The 20,051-nt window shown below is 46.0% G+C and overlaps 1 protein-coding gene across 1 annotated transcript in view; it reads left to right on the forward strand.

Moving 5' to 3' along the window:
- Window positions 1–20,051, forward strand: part of LOC126095663 (zinc finger protein basonuclin-2-like) — a 199,373-nt gene that overhangs the window by 156,006 nt on the left and 23,316 nt on the right. The window contains exon 6 of the mRNA XM_049910420.1: window positions 4,992–5,177. Coding sequence (XP_049766377.1) covers window positions 4,992–5,177 — 186 coding nt within the window. The remainder of the gene's footprint in view (window positions 1–4,991; window positions 5,178–20,051) is intronic.

A 20,051-nucleotide genomic window follows, 5' to 3' on the forward strand; every position in this document is an offset into this window, starting at 1 on the left:
TCGATCGTTGCTGAGTGTGATTCTCAAGGGGAGACACAGCTAAACCGAGATCAGACAGACAGGGATCGCCAAGCACTGACGAAGGTGGTTGTAAAGAAATCGTTTGAAATCAGCAGAAGGAATCACTCCCAGATGCTACCAGCAGTCAAACTAGCACGATGACTGTGCGTAGAGAGTTATATAGAATGACCTACGATGATCGAGCGTCTTTTCATAACCCACACATTTCTGTCTTACACAGAATAGCAGCTCCAGCACAGGCTCTTTCCTTCTAACGGACTCCACTCTAGAGCAAGTCATATCTGTTTATTGGTATGGAACCTTTTGATTTCTTTTTGCTTTCCATTATAATGGCCATGTCAGTATTTTATGAACTCTAAGTAGCCGATTTGAGGACACTGTCTATTCCAAGTCGTTTGTTCCCGTTGTACATCAGTGTTGCCTTCGGTTTATCGGTTCATGCTGGAGATTCTGAGGAATATTATAATTCTCCTGTTCCAAAATACCGGCCTGCAGTGGCGTAGTTAGATGGTGGGCCTGCCCTCTTTATGTGCCCCAACACACCTGTTTTTCTTTTCAAGTTGGCTCCCTTAAAAGGTTGCTACAGCCATCGGTCCATCTCTTGAGGTTTCCTACGGTATCAAATGGTTCAAATGGCTCTGAGCACTATGGGACTCAACTGCAGTGGTCATAAGTCCCCTAGAACTTAGAACTACTTAAACCTAACTAACCTAAGGACAACACACACATCCATGCCCGAGGCAGGATTCGAACCTGCGACCGTGGCGGTCGCTCGGTTCCAGACTGTAGCGCCTAGAACCGCACGGCCACTCCGGCCTGCAGATTTGGCTTTCCTAGGCCTAGAAGAGTCCACTTGCCACTCCCCCAACCCCTACGTTGTGGACTGACTAGCACTGCCAAGAGCTTCACCTCCCACCAGCTTGACTCTATGGGTCATTACAGAGGGCACAATCCTTCTCGTCAACAGTAAGGTGGCAGTCTCTGATGACCTAGATCTGAGATAGATAACCAAACAAAATGAGCCTTAGTCGACAGAAAAGTCGCGCAAGTTAAAAGCCCTAGTTGGGAACAAAATATATTACCGATATCGAACATGATACATCATGCGTCCAGAGATATTTCACTACATTTTTTCTACGGTCTGAAAGCAGTCGAGTCTGTTTAACATGTGGTTTAGTAATGCAAGTAAAACCCAAAATGCGCAGTTTTAAGTAAACTGTGCGCTTTCGTAGATAAATTTATGATCCATGCAAGCAGTTAATGAAAACAATCGGACTGTAACATTATCATCGCAACAGAATACACTTACATTAAAAACGTAATTGGAATACAATATGAAACGTCCTTTTTTTTTTTTTTTTTTTTTTTTTTTTTTTCTTCCTATACCTTTCACAAATCACTTACCTCACCAAAAATCTTCGTTACACGAACTACTTCAATACAGCGAGCGCCACTACTGCCAGCTAAATAAAAGATTCAAACTACTGATGGCACTAACTACTGATAGGCATAGTTAGCAAATGAAAGATTTTAATAGAGAACAAACACTGTATTTACCTTAATAATCATAATATATATAGCAGTTCAATTTCAAAACTCCGCCATCTCTCTCCCCACATCCACCACTGCTGGCGGCTCACCTCCAACTGTGCAACGCTACGCGCTGTTCACATCCAGCTGCCCAACACTACAATGGCAGACAACAATGCAAACTAGCCACAGACTGCACACAGCACAGCCAGTGATTTTCATACCGAGCGCTACGTAACGTTGCCGATAAGAAAACATAAACAGCCTTCTTACATAAAGAAAACATAAACAGCCTACTTACAAATAGACTTAGCGCCTGTAAGTTCTATAATTAAGTGACCATGAACAACCACCTCCACTGTTCCACAAATAATGAATACTCTGAGCAGCCAAAACATTATGACTACTTTACGCCGTGACGTTGGCTGCCGCCTCGTGGCGTTGCGGGCACGTGACGCGGTAGCAAAAGTGCCTCAGCGGAGCAGACACGGAAGGGGATGACCCTAGAAAATATATGGGCTGTAAATGATGAAATGCATCGAGATAAGCGACTTTGACGAAGGACAGGTTATTATTACGCAGAGCCTGTGAACGAGTAACTCGAAAACGGCGAAGCTGGTCGAATGTTCACGTGCTAACCTCCTGAGATTCTACGGAAAGAGGTAGAAGGGCAATGAAACTATCACTAGGCGCTAAATACACTCCTGGAAATGGAAAAAAGAACACATTGACACCGGTGTGTCAGACCCACCATACTTGCTCCGGACACTGCGAGAGGGCTGTACAAGCAATGATCACACGCACGGCACAGCGGACACACCAGGAACCGCGGTGTTGGCCGTCGAATGGCGCTGGCTGCGCAGCATTTGTGCACCGCCGCCGTCAGTGTCAGCCAGTTTGCCGTGGCATACGGAGCTCCATCGCAGTCTTTAACACTGGTAGCATGCCGCGACAGCGTGGACGTGAACCGTATGTGCAGTTGACAGACTTTGAGCGAGGGCGTATAGTGGGCATGCGGGAGGCCGGGTGGACGTACCGCCGAATTGCTCAACACGTGGGGCGTGAGGTCTCCACAGTACATCGATGTTGTCGCCAGTGGTCGGCGGAAGGTGCACGTGCCCGTCGACCTGGGACCGGACCGCAGCGACGCACGGATGCACGCCAAGACCGTAGGATCCTACGCAGTGCCGTAGGGGACCGCACCGCCACTTCCCAGCAAATTAGGGACACTGTTGCTCCTGGGGTATCGGCGAGGACCATTCGCAACCGTCTCCATGAAGCTGGGCTACGGTCCCGCACACCGTTAGGCCGTCTTCCGCTCACGCCCCAACATCGTGCAGCCCGCCTCCAGTGGTGTCGCGACAGGCGAGAATGGAGGGACGAATGGAGACGTGTCGTCTTCAGCGATGAGAGTCGCTTCTGCCTTGGTGCCAATGATGGTCGTATGCGTGTTTGGCGCCGTGCAGGTGAGCGCCACAATCAGGACTGCATACGACCGAGGCACACAGGGCCAACACCCGGCATCATGGTGTGGGGAGCGATCTCCTACACTGGCCGTACACCACTGGTGATCGTCGAGGGGACACTGAATAGTGCACGGTACATCCAAACCGTCATCGAACCCATCGTTCTACCATTCCTAGACCGGCAAGGGAACTTGCTGTTCCAACAGGACAATGCACGTCCGCATGTATCCCGTGCCACCCAACGTGCTCTAGAAGGTGTAAGTCAACTACCCTGGCCAGCAAGATCTCCGGATCTGTCCCCCATTGAGCATGTTTGGGACTGGAGGAAGCGTCGTCTCACGCGGTCTGCACGTCCAGCACGAACACTGGTCCAACTGAGGCGCCAGGTGGAAATAGCATGGCAAGCCGTTCCACAGGACTACATCCAGCATCTCTACGATCGTCTCCATGGGAGAATAGCAGCCTGCATTGCTGCGAAAGGTGGATATACACTGTACTAGTGCCGACATTGTGCATGCTCTGTTGCCTGTGTCTATGTGCCTGTGGTTCTGTCAGTGTGATCATGTGATGTATCTGACCCCAGGAATGTGTCAATAAAGTTTCCCCTTCCTGGGACAATGAATTCACGGTGTTCTTATTTCAATTTCCAGGAGTGTAATTGGAAGTCCACGACTCTTCACAGAACGGCGGGTTCGAAGCCTTGTCTGCGCTGTAAGATAGGGTAGATAGTGATCTGTGGCATCTCAATAGAAACAGCACAATGCTGGTGCGCGCACAAGTGTTTCGCAGCACACTGGTGATCGTACCACTCCTAGGTGTTCCACACGTTAACCCAGCGACATCGTCACTTACGACTGCAGTGGACACGGGACAATCGAGATTCGATAGTATGGCTGAAATTATACCTGGTGCTCCGAATTATTCGTTTTCCCTCTTTCTTGGCGTACAATGTGAGATATAATACCAAATCGTCGATCAGTGGAAGTGGGTCCGATGAATTACATTTTTGGTACACTAGGTCGATGATCGTTTCCACAAACGCCCTCGTCGAGATGTACGGCGGCTCGAAACGCACAGCGGGCCACGGACGGAGGCTGGCCGGAGCAGTATTGTGGCATGGGAGACATTCTCCTGCGCTTGCACGGGACCTGTGGTAGCAATCGAAAACACGCTGACAGCTGCGAACCACTTACATCCGTTCGTGCTTGATGCCTTCCCCGACGCCGACATCAACTTTCAGCAGCAAATGTCTCGGAGCCAGAACCGTGTACAGTGGTTTGAGGAGCATTATAGTGACCTCACCCTGATCTCTCGGCGATCAAATTCGCCTTATGTAAATCCTGTGGAACCCATCTGGGTCGCTATCTGGCGCCATTATTTACGCGAATTACATGACCTGTGCCAAGACTTGTAATGCATCATACCTCCGCAAACCTACCAACAAACTATCGGATCCCTGATACGCAGTATTAGTTACGTATTTCGTTCCAAAGACGGGCTGGCTAGTGGCTCTGAGCACTACGGGACTCAACTGCTGAGGTCATTAGTCCCCTAGAACTTAGAACTAGTTAAACCTAACTAACCTAAGGACATCACACACACCCATGCCCGAGGCAGGATTCGAACCTGCGACCGTAGCGGTCTCGCGGTTCCAGACTGCAGCGGCAGAACCGCGCGGCCACTTCGGCCGGCTCAAAGACGGGAAAAGAGTCTATGCAGCAGGTGGTTATAATGTTTTGGCTCATCAGTGTATGTGTTAACAATCCGACTTGTAATCATTTGCTGTGCGGAGGGGATATTAAATCCGTTTCTGTGGTTATTACAGTCAAACATGAAACTTCTGCAGATTCATGTGCAGCACCTCACCTAGCTGCAGGGGCTTCGTGACTCACCATATTACCTGAAAAATGTTATGTAGTGTAAGGAGAGTAAGTATAGCCTCGCTGAAGCGGCAGTTGCGACGCTGTTGCGCAGGCAAGGTGCGGCTGCCGCCGCTGGAAGTCCTGCAGGACGCCTCCCCTTCCCCGCTGCTGGCCGCTTCCCCCTCGCCGTCGACGTCCGCGTCGTTGTGGCCGGGCGCGCGCGGCAGCTCCACCCCCGCCGTCCTGGCGTCGCCCGGCGCCAGCATTTCCGACGGCGGATCCTCGGAAGAGTGTAACGGTACGTGTCCTGTCCTCGCTGCCAGCAACCGGTTCCACGGCGAGTCCTTAATGCACCGGGAAATCGGATAATTACTGTCTGCACCACTGTAATTAAACAAGGTCTCATATGTTACAATAAAAGTCTAAGCATTGGTGACAGATTTTCTGCCAAATTATAACAGCACTATATTACTTACCTCTTCTTCAGCTGAGACATCCTGGAGATGGGTTCGCCAAATGACGGCCAAGATGTGAAACCCCGTTTCGCTGTAACAAGTTTCCTGTACCGTTTTAATCATCATCGTTAGAGACATCCGCAGTTTATGCTCTGAGATCCAAATCTGTTGCTTTATGCCGCGCCATTTCATTTGAAAGTTGCACAGTGCCTAACCTCCTTTAACCTAAATTTACTTCGTAACAGTTCACTGTTCTTCAGTCGTTGAAGATTCTGAGAAATGTCGTAAATTTTGACCTTGATAATTCTCTCCATTAAAATGGGATCCGTTAACAAAACATGTTTCAGAAACATAAAAAGTATTTTAATCTTGAACCTCGGTTTCAACTTCATACATTCTTTATAACAGGCCGTAGATGAAGATGAGATGGGAGATATGATAATGCGAGAAGAACTTGATACAGCACTGAAAGTCCAGACAAGGCCCTGGGAATTGACGGAATTCCGTTAAGTGCCACTGATAGCCTTGGAATAGCCACCAATGACCAAACTTTGCCATCTGATGTGCAAGATGAATGAGAGAGGTGGAATAACCTCAGACTTCGAGAGCAATATAATAATTCCAATTACAAAGAAAACAGGTGCTGACAGATGTTCATATTACCTGCCTATCAGTCTGGTAAGTCACGGCTGCAAAATGTTACATGAAATTCTTACAGATGAATGTAAAAGATGGTAGAAGCCAACCTCGGGGAAGTATAGTTTGGATTCAGCTGAAATATACGAACACGTGAGGCAGTAATGACTGATTTATCTTTATGAAGAAATGTTAAGCAAAAGAAAACCTACGTTTACAGCATTTGTTCCACTTCAAGAAAGCTTTTGACAATGTTTACGGGAATACTGTCTTTAAAATTCTGAAGGTACCAGGGGTAAAAAAACAGGGAGCGAAAGGCTATTTACAACTGGTACAAACCTAAACGACTGCTCTAAGAGTCGATGGTCACTAAAGGAAATCAGTATTTGAGAAAGTATCACTGTAGTGGACCCTTCGTAAAATAACGGAATGTGGCTACTTTTTATTTGTAACTAAGAAAGATCAGAAAATGACTTCAAATGCAGATGTTACAACAGTGCTTGACAATGAGGCTTAGTCGAACTTAGCTAATCGCACGACTAAATAAACATCGCATTACATCATACTAAGAACCATGTCTACATTTATTACAGGCTTTGGATCCCCACAAGTACAAAATTTTACTGAGAAAGGGTTATAGACTATAACCGCCCGATATTATTCAATCTGTACACTGAGCAAGCAGTAAAGGGAACCAAAGAAAAATTTGAAGAGCGAATTAAAGTTTAGTAGGAAGGTTTGCCGATGACACTGTAATTCTGTCGGAGACAGCAAAGGTCTTAGAAGAGCAGGTAACGGAATGGCGTGCCTCTTGAAAGGAAGATATAGGATGAACACCAACAAAATCAAAACAAGGATAATTTTAGTCGAATTAAATCAGATGATGCTGAGGGAATCGTATTAGGAAACCAGAGAATTGCAGTAGTAGATGAGTTTTTCTATTTAGGCAGCAAAATAACTGATGATGGCCGAAATAGAGAAGATATAAAATCTAGACTGACAATGACAAGAAAAGGATTTCTAAAGAATCGGGATTTGTTAATATCGAATATAGATTGAAGTGACAGCTGTAATGTAGCCATGTATGGAAGTGTAAAATGGACGATAAAAGACTTAGGCAAGAAGAGAATAGAAACTTTTGAAGCGTGGTGCTATAGAAGAATGCTGAACATCAGATGGATAGATCGCGTAACTAATGAAGAGGTACTGAACAGAACTGCAGAGAACAACAATTTCTGGCATAACCTGACCAGGGGAAGGGATCGGTTGGTAGGGCTTAACAAAGGATCACCAATTTAGTGCTGGAGGGAAGGGTTGGGGGTAAAAATTGTAGAGGGAAACCAGGAGATGAATACAATCAGCAGGTTCAGAACGCTGTAGATAACAGTAGTTATTTGGAGGTGAAGAGGTTTGCAGAGGATAGAGTAGCATGGAGACTTATTTAACCAGTCTTTCGACTGAAGACCACAACAACGACAACAACATCCATTATGGTTTTTGGACAGCTCAAAACTGAAGCTGTTGTTGTCTTCAGTTTAAAATAAATGGCTCTGAGCACTATGGGACTTAACTTCTGAGGTCATCAGTCACCTAGAACTTAGAACTACTTAAACCTAACTAACCTAAGGACATCACACACATCCATGCCCGAGGCAGGATTCGAACCTGCCACCGCAGCGGTCGCGAAGTTCCTGACTGAAGCACCTAGAACCGCTCGGCCACCCCGGCCGGCTGTCTTCAGTTATAGGCCTGGTCTAGCTTGATCAGTCTGCTTCATTTCTGCATAGCTGTTGTAACCTACACCCATTTGAAATACTGAACCTATTTACTGAAGTCAAACATAATTCTCGATCTTCAGCTTTTACCCACCGCACTTATCTTGCACTTATAAACAGACAATTTCATGATGCCTCAGTGCGTCCTATTAACTGACCCCTTCTTATAGTCAAGCTGCGCCATAAATTCCTTTTCTCCCCATTTCAATTCAATACTTCATTACATATCTTACAAATTTTCGCCATTATTTTGTAGCACTATATTTCAAAAGCTTTTGTTCTCTTATATAGTATCTGAAATGTTCCTCGTCCTCGCTTTGATTTCCTTTGTAAGGCAACACTCCAGACAAATACCTTCAGAAAAGATGTCTTAACACTCAAAGTTACATTCCATGTTAACGAATTTCACTTTTTCAGAAACGCTTTTCTTGCCAGTAACGGTCTGAGTTTTATATACTACTTCGGCTATCGTCCGTTATTCTCCTGCTCAAATGCCAAAAGTCATCTCCTACTTCTAGTGTATCATTTCCTTTGTTGGTGTCCTTGTTATAACATGTTTTCGACATCCATCCCGTTCAACTAATCTTCCAAGTCCTTTGCCATTCCCGACGGAATTACAGAGCGATTTTCAAACCGCAAAGATATCATTTCTTCTACCTCAGCTTTAATTCGCTTTCCGAAATTCACCTTGGCTTTCTTTAGTTATTGAAAAATGTATAGAATGAATATCACGGAAATATTCCAGTTTTTTAATTTAGGAAATAGTTCGTAGCCAATAAATTACATGGTGAATCTTACTTAACTAAAATTTACCCAAGCAAAAAATTTCAGATGTAGTAGAACTCGTCTGCGAAATATCTGAAGGTGTTGGGTGTTCAAAATCTAAAGGATGAGAATAATTGGAAGGTCTTAGCTTTTCAAAATCTGAAGGACGAAAATAACTGGTTTTGTGAGCCTGTAATACTTGGAGTGCTACTATAGGTCAGTGACGGTTTGAGTTACCGATCATGCTTTGCTTCTCTTCAAAATATAATGTAGTGATACAGGGTGTTTCAAAAATGACCGATATATTTGAAACGGCAATAAAACTAAACGAGCAGCGATAGAAATACACCGTTTGTTGCAATATGCTTGGGACAACAGTACATTTTCAGGCAGACAAACTTTCGAAATTACAGTAGTTACAATTTTCAACAACACATGGCGCTACTGTCTGGGAAACTCCATAGTACGATATTTTCCACATATCCACCATGCGTAGCAATAATATGGCGTAGTCTCTGAATGAAATTACCCGAAACCTTTGACAACGTGTCTGGCGGAATGGCTTCACATGCAGATGAGATGTACTGCTTCAGCTGTTCAATTGTTTCTGGATTCTGCCGGTACACCTGGTCTTTCAAGTGTCCCCACAGAAAGAAGTCACAGGGGTTCATGTCTGGCGAATAGGGAGGCCAATCCACGCAACCTCCTGTATGTTTCGGATAGCCCAAAGCAATCACACGATCATCGAAATATTCATTCAGGAAATTAAAGACGTCGGCCGTGCGATGTGGCCGGGCACCATCGTGCATAAACCACGAGGTGTTCGCAGTGTCGTCTAAGGCAGTTTGTACCGCCACAAATTCACGAAGAATGTCCAGATAGCGTGATGCAGTAATCGTTTCGGATCTGAAAAATGGGCCAATGATTCCTGTGGAAGAAATGGCGGCCCAGACCAGTACTTTTTGAGGATGCAGGGACGATGGGACTGCAACATGGGGCTTTTCGGTTCCCCATATGCGCCAGTTCTGTTTATTGACGAAGCCGTCCAGGTAAAAATAAACTTCGTCAGTAAACCACATGCTGCCCACATGCATATCGCCGTCATCAATCCTGTGCACTATATCGTTAGCGAATGTCTCTCGTGCAGCAATGGTAGCGGCGCTGAGGGGTTGCCGCGTTTGAATTTTGTATGGATAGAGTGTAAACTCTGGCGCATGAGACGATACGTGGACGTTGGCGTCATTTGGACCGCAGCTGCAACACGGCGAACGGAAACCCGAGGCCGCTGTCGGATCACCTGCTGCACTAGCTGCGCGTTGCCCTCTGTGGTTGCCGTACGCGGTCGCCCTACCTTTCCAGCACGTTCATCCGTCACGTTCCCAGTCCGTTGAAATTTTTCAAACAGATCCTTTATTGTATCGCTTTTCGGTCCTTTGGTTACATGAAACCTCCGTTGGAAACTTCGTCTTGTTGCAACAACACTGTGTTCTAGGCGGTGGAATTCCAACACCAGAAAAATCCTCTGTTCTAAGGAAAAACCATGTTGTCTACAGCACACTTGCACGTTGTGAACAGCACACGCTTACAGCAGAAAGACGACGTACAGAATGGCGCACCCACAGACTGCGTTGTCTTCTACACTCCTGGAAATTGAAATAAGAACACCGTGAATTCATTGTCCCAGGAAGGGGAAACTTTATTGACACATTCCTGGGGTCAGATACATCACATGATCACACTGACGGAACCACAGGCACATAGACACAGGCAACAGAGCACGCACAATGTCGGCACTAGTACAGTGTATATCCACCTTTCGCAGCAATGCAGGCTGCTATTCTCCCATGGAGACGATCGTAGAGATGCTGGATGTAGTCCTGTGGAACGGCTTGCCATGCCATTTCCACCTGGCGCCTCAGTTGGACCAGCGTTCGTGCTGGACGTGCAGACCGCGTGAGACGACGCTTCATCCAGTCCCAAACATGCTCAATGGGGGACAGATCCGGAGATCTTGCTGGCCAGGGTAGCTGACTTACACCTTGTAGAGCACGTTGGGTGGCACGGGATACATGCGGACGTGCATTGTCCTGTTGGAACAGCAAGTTCCCTTGCCGGTCTAGGAATGGTAGAACGATGGGTTCGATGACGGTTTGGATGTACCGTGCACTATTCAGTGTCCCCTCGACGATCACCAGTGGTGTACGGCCAGTGTAGGAGATCGCTCCCCACACCACGATGCCGGGTGTTGGCCCTGCGTGCCTCGGTCGTATGCAGTCCTGATTGTGGCGCTCACCTGCACGGCGCCAAACACGCATACGACCATCATTGGCACCAAGGCAGAAGCGACTCTCATCACTGAAGACGACACGTCTCCATTCGTCCCTCCATTCACGCCTGTCGCGACACCACTGGAGGCGGGCTGCACGATGTTGGGGCGTGAGCGGAAGACGGCCTAACGGTGTGCGGGACCGTAGCCCAGCTTCATGGAGACGGTTGCGAATGGTCCTCGCCGATACCCCAGGAGCAACAGTGTCCCTAATTTGCTGGGAAGTGGCGGTGCGGTCCCCTACGGCACTGCGTAGGATCCTACGGTCTTGGCGTGCATCCGTGCGTCGCTGCGGTCCGGTCCCAGGTCGACGGGCACGTGCACCTTCCGCCGACCACTGGCGACAACATCGATGTACTGTGGAGACCTCACGCCCCACGTGTTGAGCAATTCGGCGGTACGTCCACCCGGCCTCCCGCATGCCCACTATACGCCCTCGCTCAAAGTCCGTCAACTGCACATACAGTTCACGTCCACGCTGTCGCGGCATGCTACCAGTGTTAAAGACTGCGATGGAGCTCCGTATGCCACGGCAAACTGGCTGACACTGACGGCGGCGGTGCACAAATGCTGCGCAGCTAGCGCCATTCGACGGCCAACACCGCGGTTCCTGGTGTGTCCGCTGTGCCGTGCGTGTGATCATTGCTTGTACAGCCCTCTCGCAGTGTCCGGAGCAAGTATGGTGGGTCTGACACACCGGTGTAAATGTGTTCTTTTTTCCATTTCCAGGAGTGTATATCTTTCACACCACTTGTCAGCGCCATCTGTTGTTGAAAATTGTAACTACTGTAATTTCGAAAGTTTGTCCGCCTGAAAATGTACTGTTGTCCCAAGCACATTGCAACAAACGGTGTATTTCTATCGCTGCTCGTTTAGTTTTTATTGCCGTTTCAAATATACCGGTCATTTTTGAAACACCCTGTAAATTTGTGCTGAGTTACTTTAGCCGTTTGGAAACAGAAAGCGAGACGAGTTTGACAACAGCTCCGAAATATATGACTGAATGACCGCGCGTGTTTGTGAGCTCAGAAGACTTTGATGGTGTAATGAGCGCGCCGCTGTGACGAACGACGAGTATAAAAAAGATTCTGATGAGTCACTCGCTAATGTGCCGATGAGTCTGCTTGTTCGGCATCAGTCTTACGAAATTATACAGTTAGGCTATACAGTAGACCCACTGAGCGTGGTGATCTCAGCGCCGGTCATTAACGGTGTAGGCCATATTTACACGTAATGCTCTGGACTTCCGATATCCAAGCAGGGACGCACGATTTGTTTCGGTTCTCCTTGCAGTCTGGTTGTATTCGGTTGCTTCGGAATATATTACCAGATGTTCGTGCTAATTCACGAGACGTCGAAGTAATTAATACCCGACCGTGTCACCTCCAATAATCATTCGAAGAGCACAGCGCAGACGTCAGTAATAAATGAGTGGCTTTCAGACCCGTCTGGTGTTAGTCAATGTGTTCCTCACGTACGGGTGGATGCCACTTCTTCCACTTAAACGGTACCTCAGCGGGTTATTGCTGTGTTCTTCACCCTAAAAACTAGTTTAATGCAAACTATTTTACCCAAATGTTTTTTTTATTCCAGTCTCTGATCGCAATATCAATTCTTTTGACGATGATCGGTTTCAGTCCGTAATGACCATCCTCAGATCTTTTTTACACCATGTCCTAAAGTGATAAGGCCATAATGGCATCGAAGTCCGGGAACACTTTCAATTATTTATTGCACAAAAACTAAACATTGTACAGATGTCATTCGTATTTCATTTTGGAGAGATTTTTTTTTTTTTGCAAATATTCGAGCCGTTAGTGACCCGGGAGACGTCAATACGTTAATCGAATTCTTGCCATACCTGCTCCAGTATGGCATCCTCGGCTGTGGCAGTCGCTTCCCGTATTCTCTCCCGGAGCTCTGCTACATAACGTGGTAGAGGTGGTACATCCACCCACAGAAAGAAGTCATACGGAGTGAGATCTGGTGATCGGGGAGGCCATTTCACGAAACAGCTGTCCCCTTCTGTAGCACGGCCGATCCATCGAAGCGGCAGCTCCATGTTCAGGTACCCACGAACTTCACGATGAAAATGGGGGTGGAGCCCCATCCTGCTGGCAGATGAACGGTTAGTCCGATTGCATTTGAGGCATCAGCCATTGGTGCAACATGTCCAAGTAGGAATATCCAGTGATAGTGCTTTCGGCGAAGAAGAATGGCTCGTACAATTTTTGACATGACAAGGCACAAAAAACATTTACCGTTGGGGAATCACGGTCAAACTCACTGCTTTGTACCCCAGATTCGACAATTATGCCTGTTCACTTTCCCACTAATGTGAAAAGTGGCTCCGTTGCTAAAAATTAAGCGCTCAACAATACCATCCCCAACCTCATTCAGTTGTTACAACTGCGAGCAAAACTCAAAACGCTTGTCTTTGTCGTCGTCATTGAGCTTCTGCACTAGCTCCAATTTGAATGGTTTCACAGACAGCTTCTGTCGCAGGACTTTCCACACTGTCATTGGAGCTATTTAGAGTTCACGGGATGCACGACGCACCGATTTCTTTGGACTCCTTATGAATGTCTCTCGTACGCGCTCCACATTCACTTCACTCACACTGGGACGTCCGCTTCTCTTTTCCGGGCGCAAGCAATCCGTCGTAACGAATTTGTTATGCCAGTGGTAAATGGCCTTCCTTGTTGGTGGCTTCTTACCGTATTTGGTTCTAAACATCCGCTGAACAGCTGTAGCACACTTGTTTTTGTCCAACTCCAACACACAGAAAGCTCGCTCCGCACGTGAACTCGCCTTGTTTGCGAATAGCGCTGACTATCGACAAATTACCAAACTACACTGTGGCGGTATATATTAAAAAAAAAAAAAAAAAAAAAACTTTGAGAGTTTCTCTTCAAAATGACGCGTGTGTGATATCTGTACAATGTTTGGTTCTTGTGGAATAGATAATTGAAAGTGTTCCCGAACTTTATGTACACCATTTATACTAACAATATTAAAAATCATAGGCATACCCATCGCTCCTAGTCAAAACTTACTATTCAGAGAAGATTGGCGATACCAAAAGTTAGCGACCCAGCGCTCCTAGTCATAAGTATGTGACGTCGCACTACCCACATGGATAACTTCTGTTCCGCCAGCCAGACGGTCTCTCCTTCATGTAAGACACTACCACCTGATACTTTCCGCTTTGTAATTTGCGTGTGCCGAGACTAATCGTATTAGTAGTGACAATTCTATATCGCCAACCCGGCCTTTAAAAAAAATCGTCTCCTCACTAAAAAATATTTTCTTTTTTTTTTCTTTTTACATGCAGGCAAGTTTTAAAGAAAGGGGCACTTTTTCTTTACCTTTCGGTCACCATAGTACTGGCGATATTTTATGAGTGGTAAATTCTCACTAGGGGCCATGGGTATGTCTATGATTTTTTAACATTGTGAGTATATTTTAGACATTCCTTTACTGATTTTAATATCCGCAAAAAGTAGTGACGCTATACTTTGCTTTTTACGACGTAGGTTCATCTGATGATGATGCTTGAAGCAGCGAAACCGGTCGTGTTTTAATAAACAACAATTTTAACAGCTGTGAGCTGAGTTCTTCCTGACATCACAGTTCAGTGCAATTATCCATGCTAGTATAGCCTGCGAAAGCCTCCTCATGTGTGCATATCTATTGCAACCTACATCCATTTAAATCTGGTGCCTGTAATGGAGAACTGATCTCCCTTCAGAATGTTTTCCTCCCACATTTCCCTCCATTACCAACCTGACAATTCCTTGATGCTCCAGGATTTGTGCTACCAGCCAATAGTCAACTTGTACAAATAAAAAAATTATTTTCCGCAATTCGGCTCAGTACCTCCTCATTAGTGAGGCGATGTATCCATTTAATCTTCAGCATTCTTCTATAGCACTACATTCCAAATACTTCTCTCCCTCTCGGAACTAATGATCGTCCACGTTTCACTTTCGTACAGGGCTACACTAAAAAAAAAATCGGTTCAAAGAAAACTTTCGAACATGTAATTGATATCGATGTTAGCATATTTATCTTTTATACGTCGTAGAAAGCCTACATAAAAGCTCTAAGCTTTTAGTTCTGGAGCAGAAGGAGTATATTTACGACATATGATGAACATTAGATCAGTTTTCGGAAAACACTTTAATACAGGATAGCCTGGAAGAAATCCATATCCATATGAGGGACGATATACGGGGCCGGTCGCATTAATGTCATCACCACCTACGTTAGGTGTCAACGGCAATAACCACTCACAGACGCCAGGTGGCAGCGCTAGCAGAGGAGGGTACATATGGCGTGAAGTGTGTCAGGCGATGGGGGGAGGGGAGGGGGGAGGTGAAACATGGAAAAAAAACTGTAGTCCTCGTAATGCGAAAACGGAGCAAATTACACTACTGCCCATTGCTACACCAAGAAGAAATGCAGATGGTAAACGGGTATTGGACAAATATACTAGAACTGACATGTGATTACATTTTCTCGCAATTTGGGTGAATAGATCCTGAGAAATCAGTACCCAGAACAACCACCTCTGGCCGTAATAACGGCCTTGATACGCATGGGCATTGAGAGTAGTGACTGGCGTATTGTGACGAGCCAGTTGCTCCGCCACCATTGACCAGACGTTTTCAGTTGGAGAGAGATCTGGAGAATGTGCTGGCCAGGGCAGCAGTCGATCATTTTCTGTGTCCAAAAAGGCCCGTACAGGACCTGCAACATGCGGTCGTGCATTATCCTGCTAAAATGTAGGGTTTCGCAGGGATCGAATGAAGGGTAGAGCCACGAGTCGTAACACATCTGAAATGTAATGTCCACTATTCGAAGTGCCGTCAATGCGAACAAGAGGTGATCGAGAAGTGTAACCAATGGCACCCCATACCATCACGCAGGGTGATACGCCAGTATGGCGATGACGAATACACGCTTCCAATGTGCGTTCACCGCGATGTCGCCAAAAACGGATGCGACCATCATGATGCTGTAAACAGAACCTTGGTTCATCCGAAAAAATGACGTTTAGCCATTCGTGCACCCAGGTTCGTCGTTGAGTACACCATCGCAGGCGCTCCTGTCTGTAATGCAGCGTCAATTGTAACCGCAGCCATGGTCTCCGAGCTGATAGTCCATGCTGCTGCAAACGTCGTCGAACTGTTTGTGCAGATGGTTGTTGTTTTGCAAACGTCCCCATCTGTTGGCTCAGGGATCGAGACGTAGCTGCACAATCCGTTACAGCCATGCGGATAATATGCCTGTCATCTCGACTGCTAGTGATACGTGGCCATTGGGATCCAGCACGGCGTCCCGTATTACCCTCCTGAACCCACCGATTCCATATTCTGCTAACAGTCATTGGATCTCGACCAACGCGAGCAGGAATGTCGCGATACGATAAACCGCAATCGCGATAGGCTACAATCCGACCTTCATCAAAGTCGGAAACGTGATGATGCACATTTCTCCTCGTTACACGAGGCACCACAACAACGTTTGACCAGGTAACGCGGGTCAACTACTGTTTGTGTATGAGAAATCCGTTGGAAAGTTTGCTCATGTCAGCACGTTGTACGTGTCGGTACCCACGCCAACCTTGTGTGAATGCTCTGAAAAGCTAATAATTTGCATATTACAGCATCTTCTTCCTGTCGGTTAAATTTTGCGTCGCTAGCACGTCATCCTCGTGGTGTAGCAATTTCAATGGCCAGTAGTGTATATGACGTCCGAAAGGGCATCTTAATTGATTTCCTGGCTAGGGATGAAATCATTTCCGAAACAGCTAAATTTGTAAGCTGTTCGAGTGCCGCCGTTGTTAAAGTATACCGTGCACTGCAAAATGGCGCTACCCATAACACGGGCCTAGGCCACTGTGGTGCACCGCAGGCCACAAGATGATACGGATAAACGACGGCTGTGTGTGCAGGTGAATATACTGCAGCTGCTGACCAAATGACAGCACAGATGAACCAATGGACTACCAACACTGCCTCTTCAACTCCGTTCAGGGAAAGGTGCTGCGTATGGGCCGCCGCAGAAGACGCGCGGTTAGCGCGCCCGTGCTAAATGCTGTTCATCTGGGACGACGGCTGGTGTTTGCACGCCAGTACCGCAACCGGTTGACGACAGATGGTGTTTCCAGATGAATCTCGTTTTATGCTCCATGGGACAGTTGGCCGTCGCCGTGTGCGGCGTGAAAAGTCTAAAAGTATACCCCTTGCAACAATCGTCAGAAGGGTCCGAGCCGGAGAGGAGAGTCCGTTATGGTCTGGGGAATGTTTTCATGGAATTCCCTGGATGATATCGTCGCTCTGGAAAACATGATGAATCAACACAAGTATGCATTTATCCTCGAGGACCACGCCCACTCCTACATGCAGTATGTTTTTCCTCGTCAAGATAGCATTTATCAGCAAGACAATGCAACGCGGCACACACCTCGCAATATATGTACGTGGTTCGACGAGCACCAGGAAGAATTCACCATGCTCCACTGGCCGTAAGACTCCCCGGATGTAAACTCAATCGAAAATCTCTCGGACCATCTCGCACGGCTGTTGGCGGCATAGTCCTCAACCGAGAAATCTTGCTCAGCTGGCCGTGGTACTGGAGTCGGTGTGGGTGCACGTCTTTGTCGGTACCCTCCGGAACGGCACTGATTGTCTTTCTGCACGACTTACAGTGGTACGCGCTGTAAAAGCTGCTTTTGACAGATGGTGACGTTAATTTGCCTGGACATTCTACATTTGATACAAACGATAGAACGCCGTCAAATCAGTTCAGCTGGTCAGACTTCAAGAAGAATATAATAATTCCAATCCCAAAGAAAGCAGGTGTTGACAGATGTGAAAATTACCGAACTATCAGTTTAATAAGTCACAGCTGCAAAATACTAACGCGAATTCATTATAGATGAATGGAAAAACTGGTAGAAGTCGACCTCGGGGAAGATCAGTTTGGATTCCGTAGAAATGTTGGAACACGTGAGGCAATACTGACCTTACGCCTTATCTTTGAAGAAAGATTAAGGAAAGGTAAACCTACGTTTCTAGCATTTGTAGACTTACAGAAAGGGTTTGACAATGTTGACTGGGATACTCTCTTTCAAATTCTAAAGGTGGTAGGGGTAAAATACAGGGAGCGAAACGCTATTTACAATTTGTACAGAAACCAGATGGCAGTTATAAGAGTTGAGGGACATGAAAGGGAAGCAGTGGTTGGGAAGGGAGTAAGACAGGGTTGTAGCCTCTCCCCGATGTTAATCAATCTCTATATTGAGCAAGCAGTAAAGGAAACAAAAGAAAAATTTGGAGTAGGAATTAAAATCCAGGGAGAAGAAAAAAAACTTTGAGGTTCGCCTACAACATTTTAATTCTGTCAGAGACAGTGTAGGACTTGGAAGAGCAGTTGAACGGAATGGACATTGTCTTGAAGGGAGGATATAAGATGAACATCAACAAGAGTAAAACGAGGATAATGGAATGTAGTCGAATTAAGTCGGGTGATGCTGAGGGAATTAGATTAGGAAATGAGACGCTTAAAGTAGTAAATGAGTTTTGCTATTTGGGGAGAAAAATAACTGATGATGTTCGAAGTAGAGAGAATATAAAATGTAGACTGGCAATGGCAAGGAAAGCGTTTCTCTAGAAGAGGAATTTGTTAACATCGAGTATAGATTTAAGTGTCAGGAAGTCGTTTCTGAAAGTATTTGTATGGAGTATAGCCATGTATGGAAGTGAAACATGGGCGATAAATAGTTTGGACAGGAAGAGAATAGAAGCTTTCGAAATGTGGTGCTACAGAAGAATGCTGAAGATTAGATGGGTAGATCACGTAACTAATGAGGAGGTACTGAATAGAATAGGGGAGAAGAGGAGTTGTGGCACAACTTGACAAGAAGAAGGTGCCGGTTGGTAGGGCATGTTCTGAGGCATCAAGGGATCGCAAATTTAGCGTTGGAGGGCAGCGTGGAGGGTAAAAATCGTATAGGGAGACCACGAAATGAATACATTAAGCAGATTCAGAAGGATGTAGGTTGCAGTAAGTACTGGGAGGTGAAGAAGCTTGAACAGGATAGAGTAGCCTGGAGAGCTGCATCAAACCAGTCTCAGGACTGAAGACCACAGCAACAACAACATGTACTGATAACAGTGGATAATTACTTTACATTTAGCTTTAGTACATTGTTCTAATGGCACTAGATTGCTCTTGATCTGAACTACGAAGAGGCTGCTATCAGCGTGGCTGTTAGAGAGTAGGGTGCGCCGCACTGCACTCTAACATATGTGGACTTCCGGCTGTGCGGCTGTAGGGAACCTCTTGATGGCGTGTCTTCGTAGACATCTGCCATTCGTGGCTGCGTCTGGCAGCGACTTCCTTTAGCTTTTGGTCCCGTTGTGAGGTACCGCCTTTAACGTGAGACCTCACTCTTTGGTCGACAGCACATTCTCCTTTTCAGAAATGCTTTTCTTACTATCGCCAGTCAGCGTATTCTATACTCCCTACTTCCTCCAAAAGTAGTTACTTTGCTGTCCATATTTCAGGTTCACCTTGATATTTTAAACTAAAGTCATTACAGTTTGCTTCTAGTTGAACGTACCACAGAATTACTTCTAATATCTTTTTCAGTTGTAACAGAACAAATTACTATTGTAAGTAACGTAAAAGGACGACTGTTGTGGTAATGAGCCAATGGTCATAACTGAATGGATAGTAACAGAGGTAATGTTGCTGAGGTTTAAATTAAATGAGTAAAAATTGTAACTGTTTTCATTATGGTTGGATATAAACTTTCTGCTGCTTCTGCTCTCAAAACTCTTAGTCCCTCATTTCTTTGTTCTCAAACCATCCCTTTTTCCATGTTTTAGATTGTTGTTAACTCCGTTTTACCCATTCTGGATCCTTCTGTTATTATGACGTATCCCTTAAAATTGTTCTTATACTTTGCATTTCCACCCTGGATGAATACCTTTCATTTTTGACTTGAATTTATTCTGGCTAGAAATGCGTATCCAGTCAGTTTTCTAAGGAATCTCATTCATGAGCTCTCTATTTCCTTCTCCTGATGCTATCTAATGTTCAACGTTCGCATCTCTTATGTTTTGTGACCACCTCCTGTCAAAAATTCCCCTTCATTGTGTCACACGAAATAAAGAAATGTTTTGACCTTTCTGCTAAAGTCA

Source organism: Schistocerca cancellata, chromosome 8, assembly GCF_023864275.1.
Source record: "Schistocerca cancellata isolate TAMUIC-IGC-003103 chromosome 8, iqSchCanc2.1, whole genome shotgun sequence".
NCBI lineage: Eukaryota > Metazoa > Arthropoda > Insecta > Orthoptera > Acrididae > Schistocerca > Schistocerca cancellata.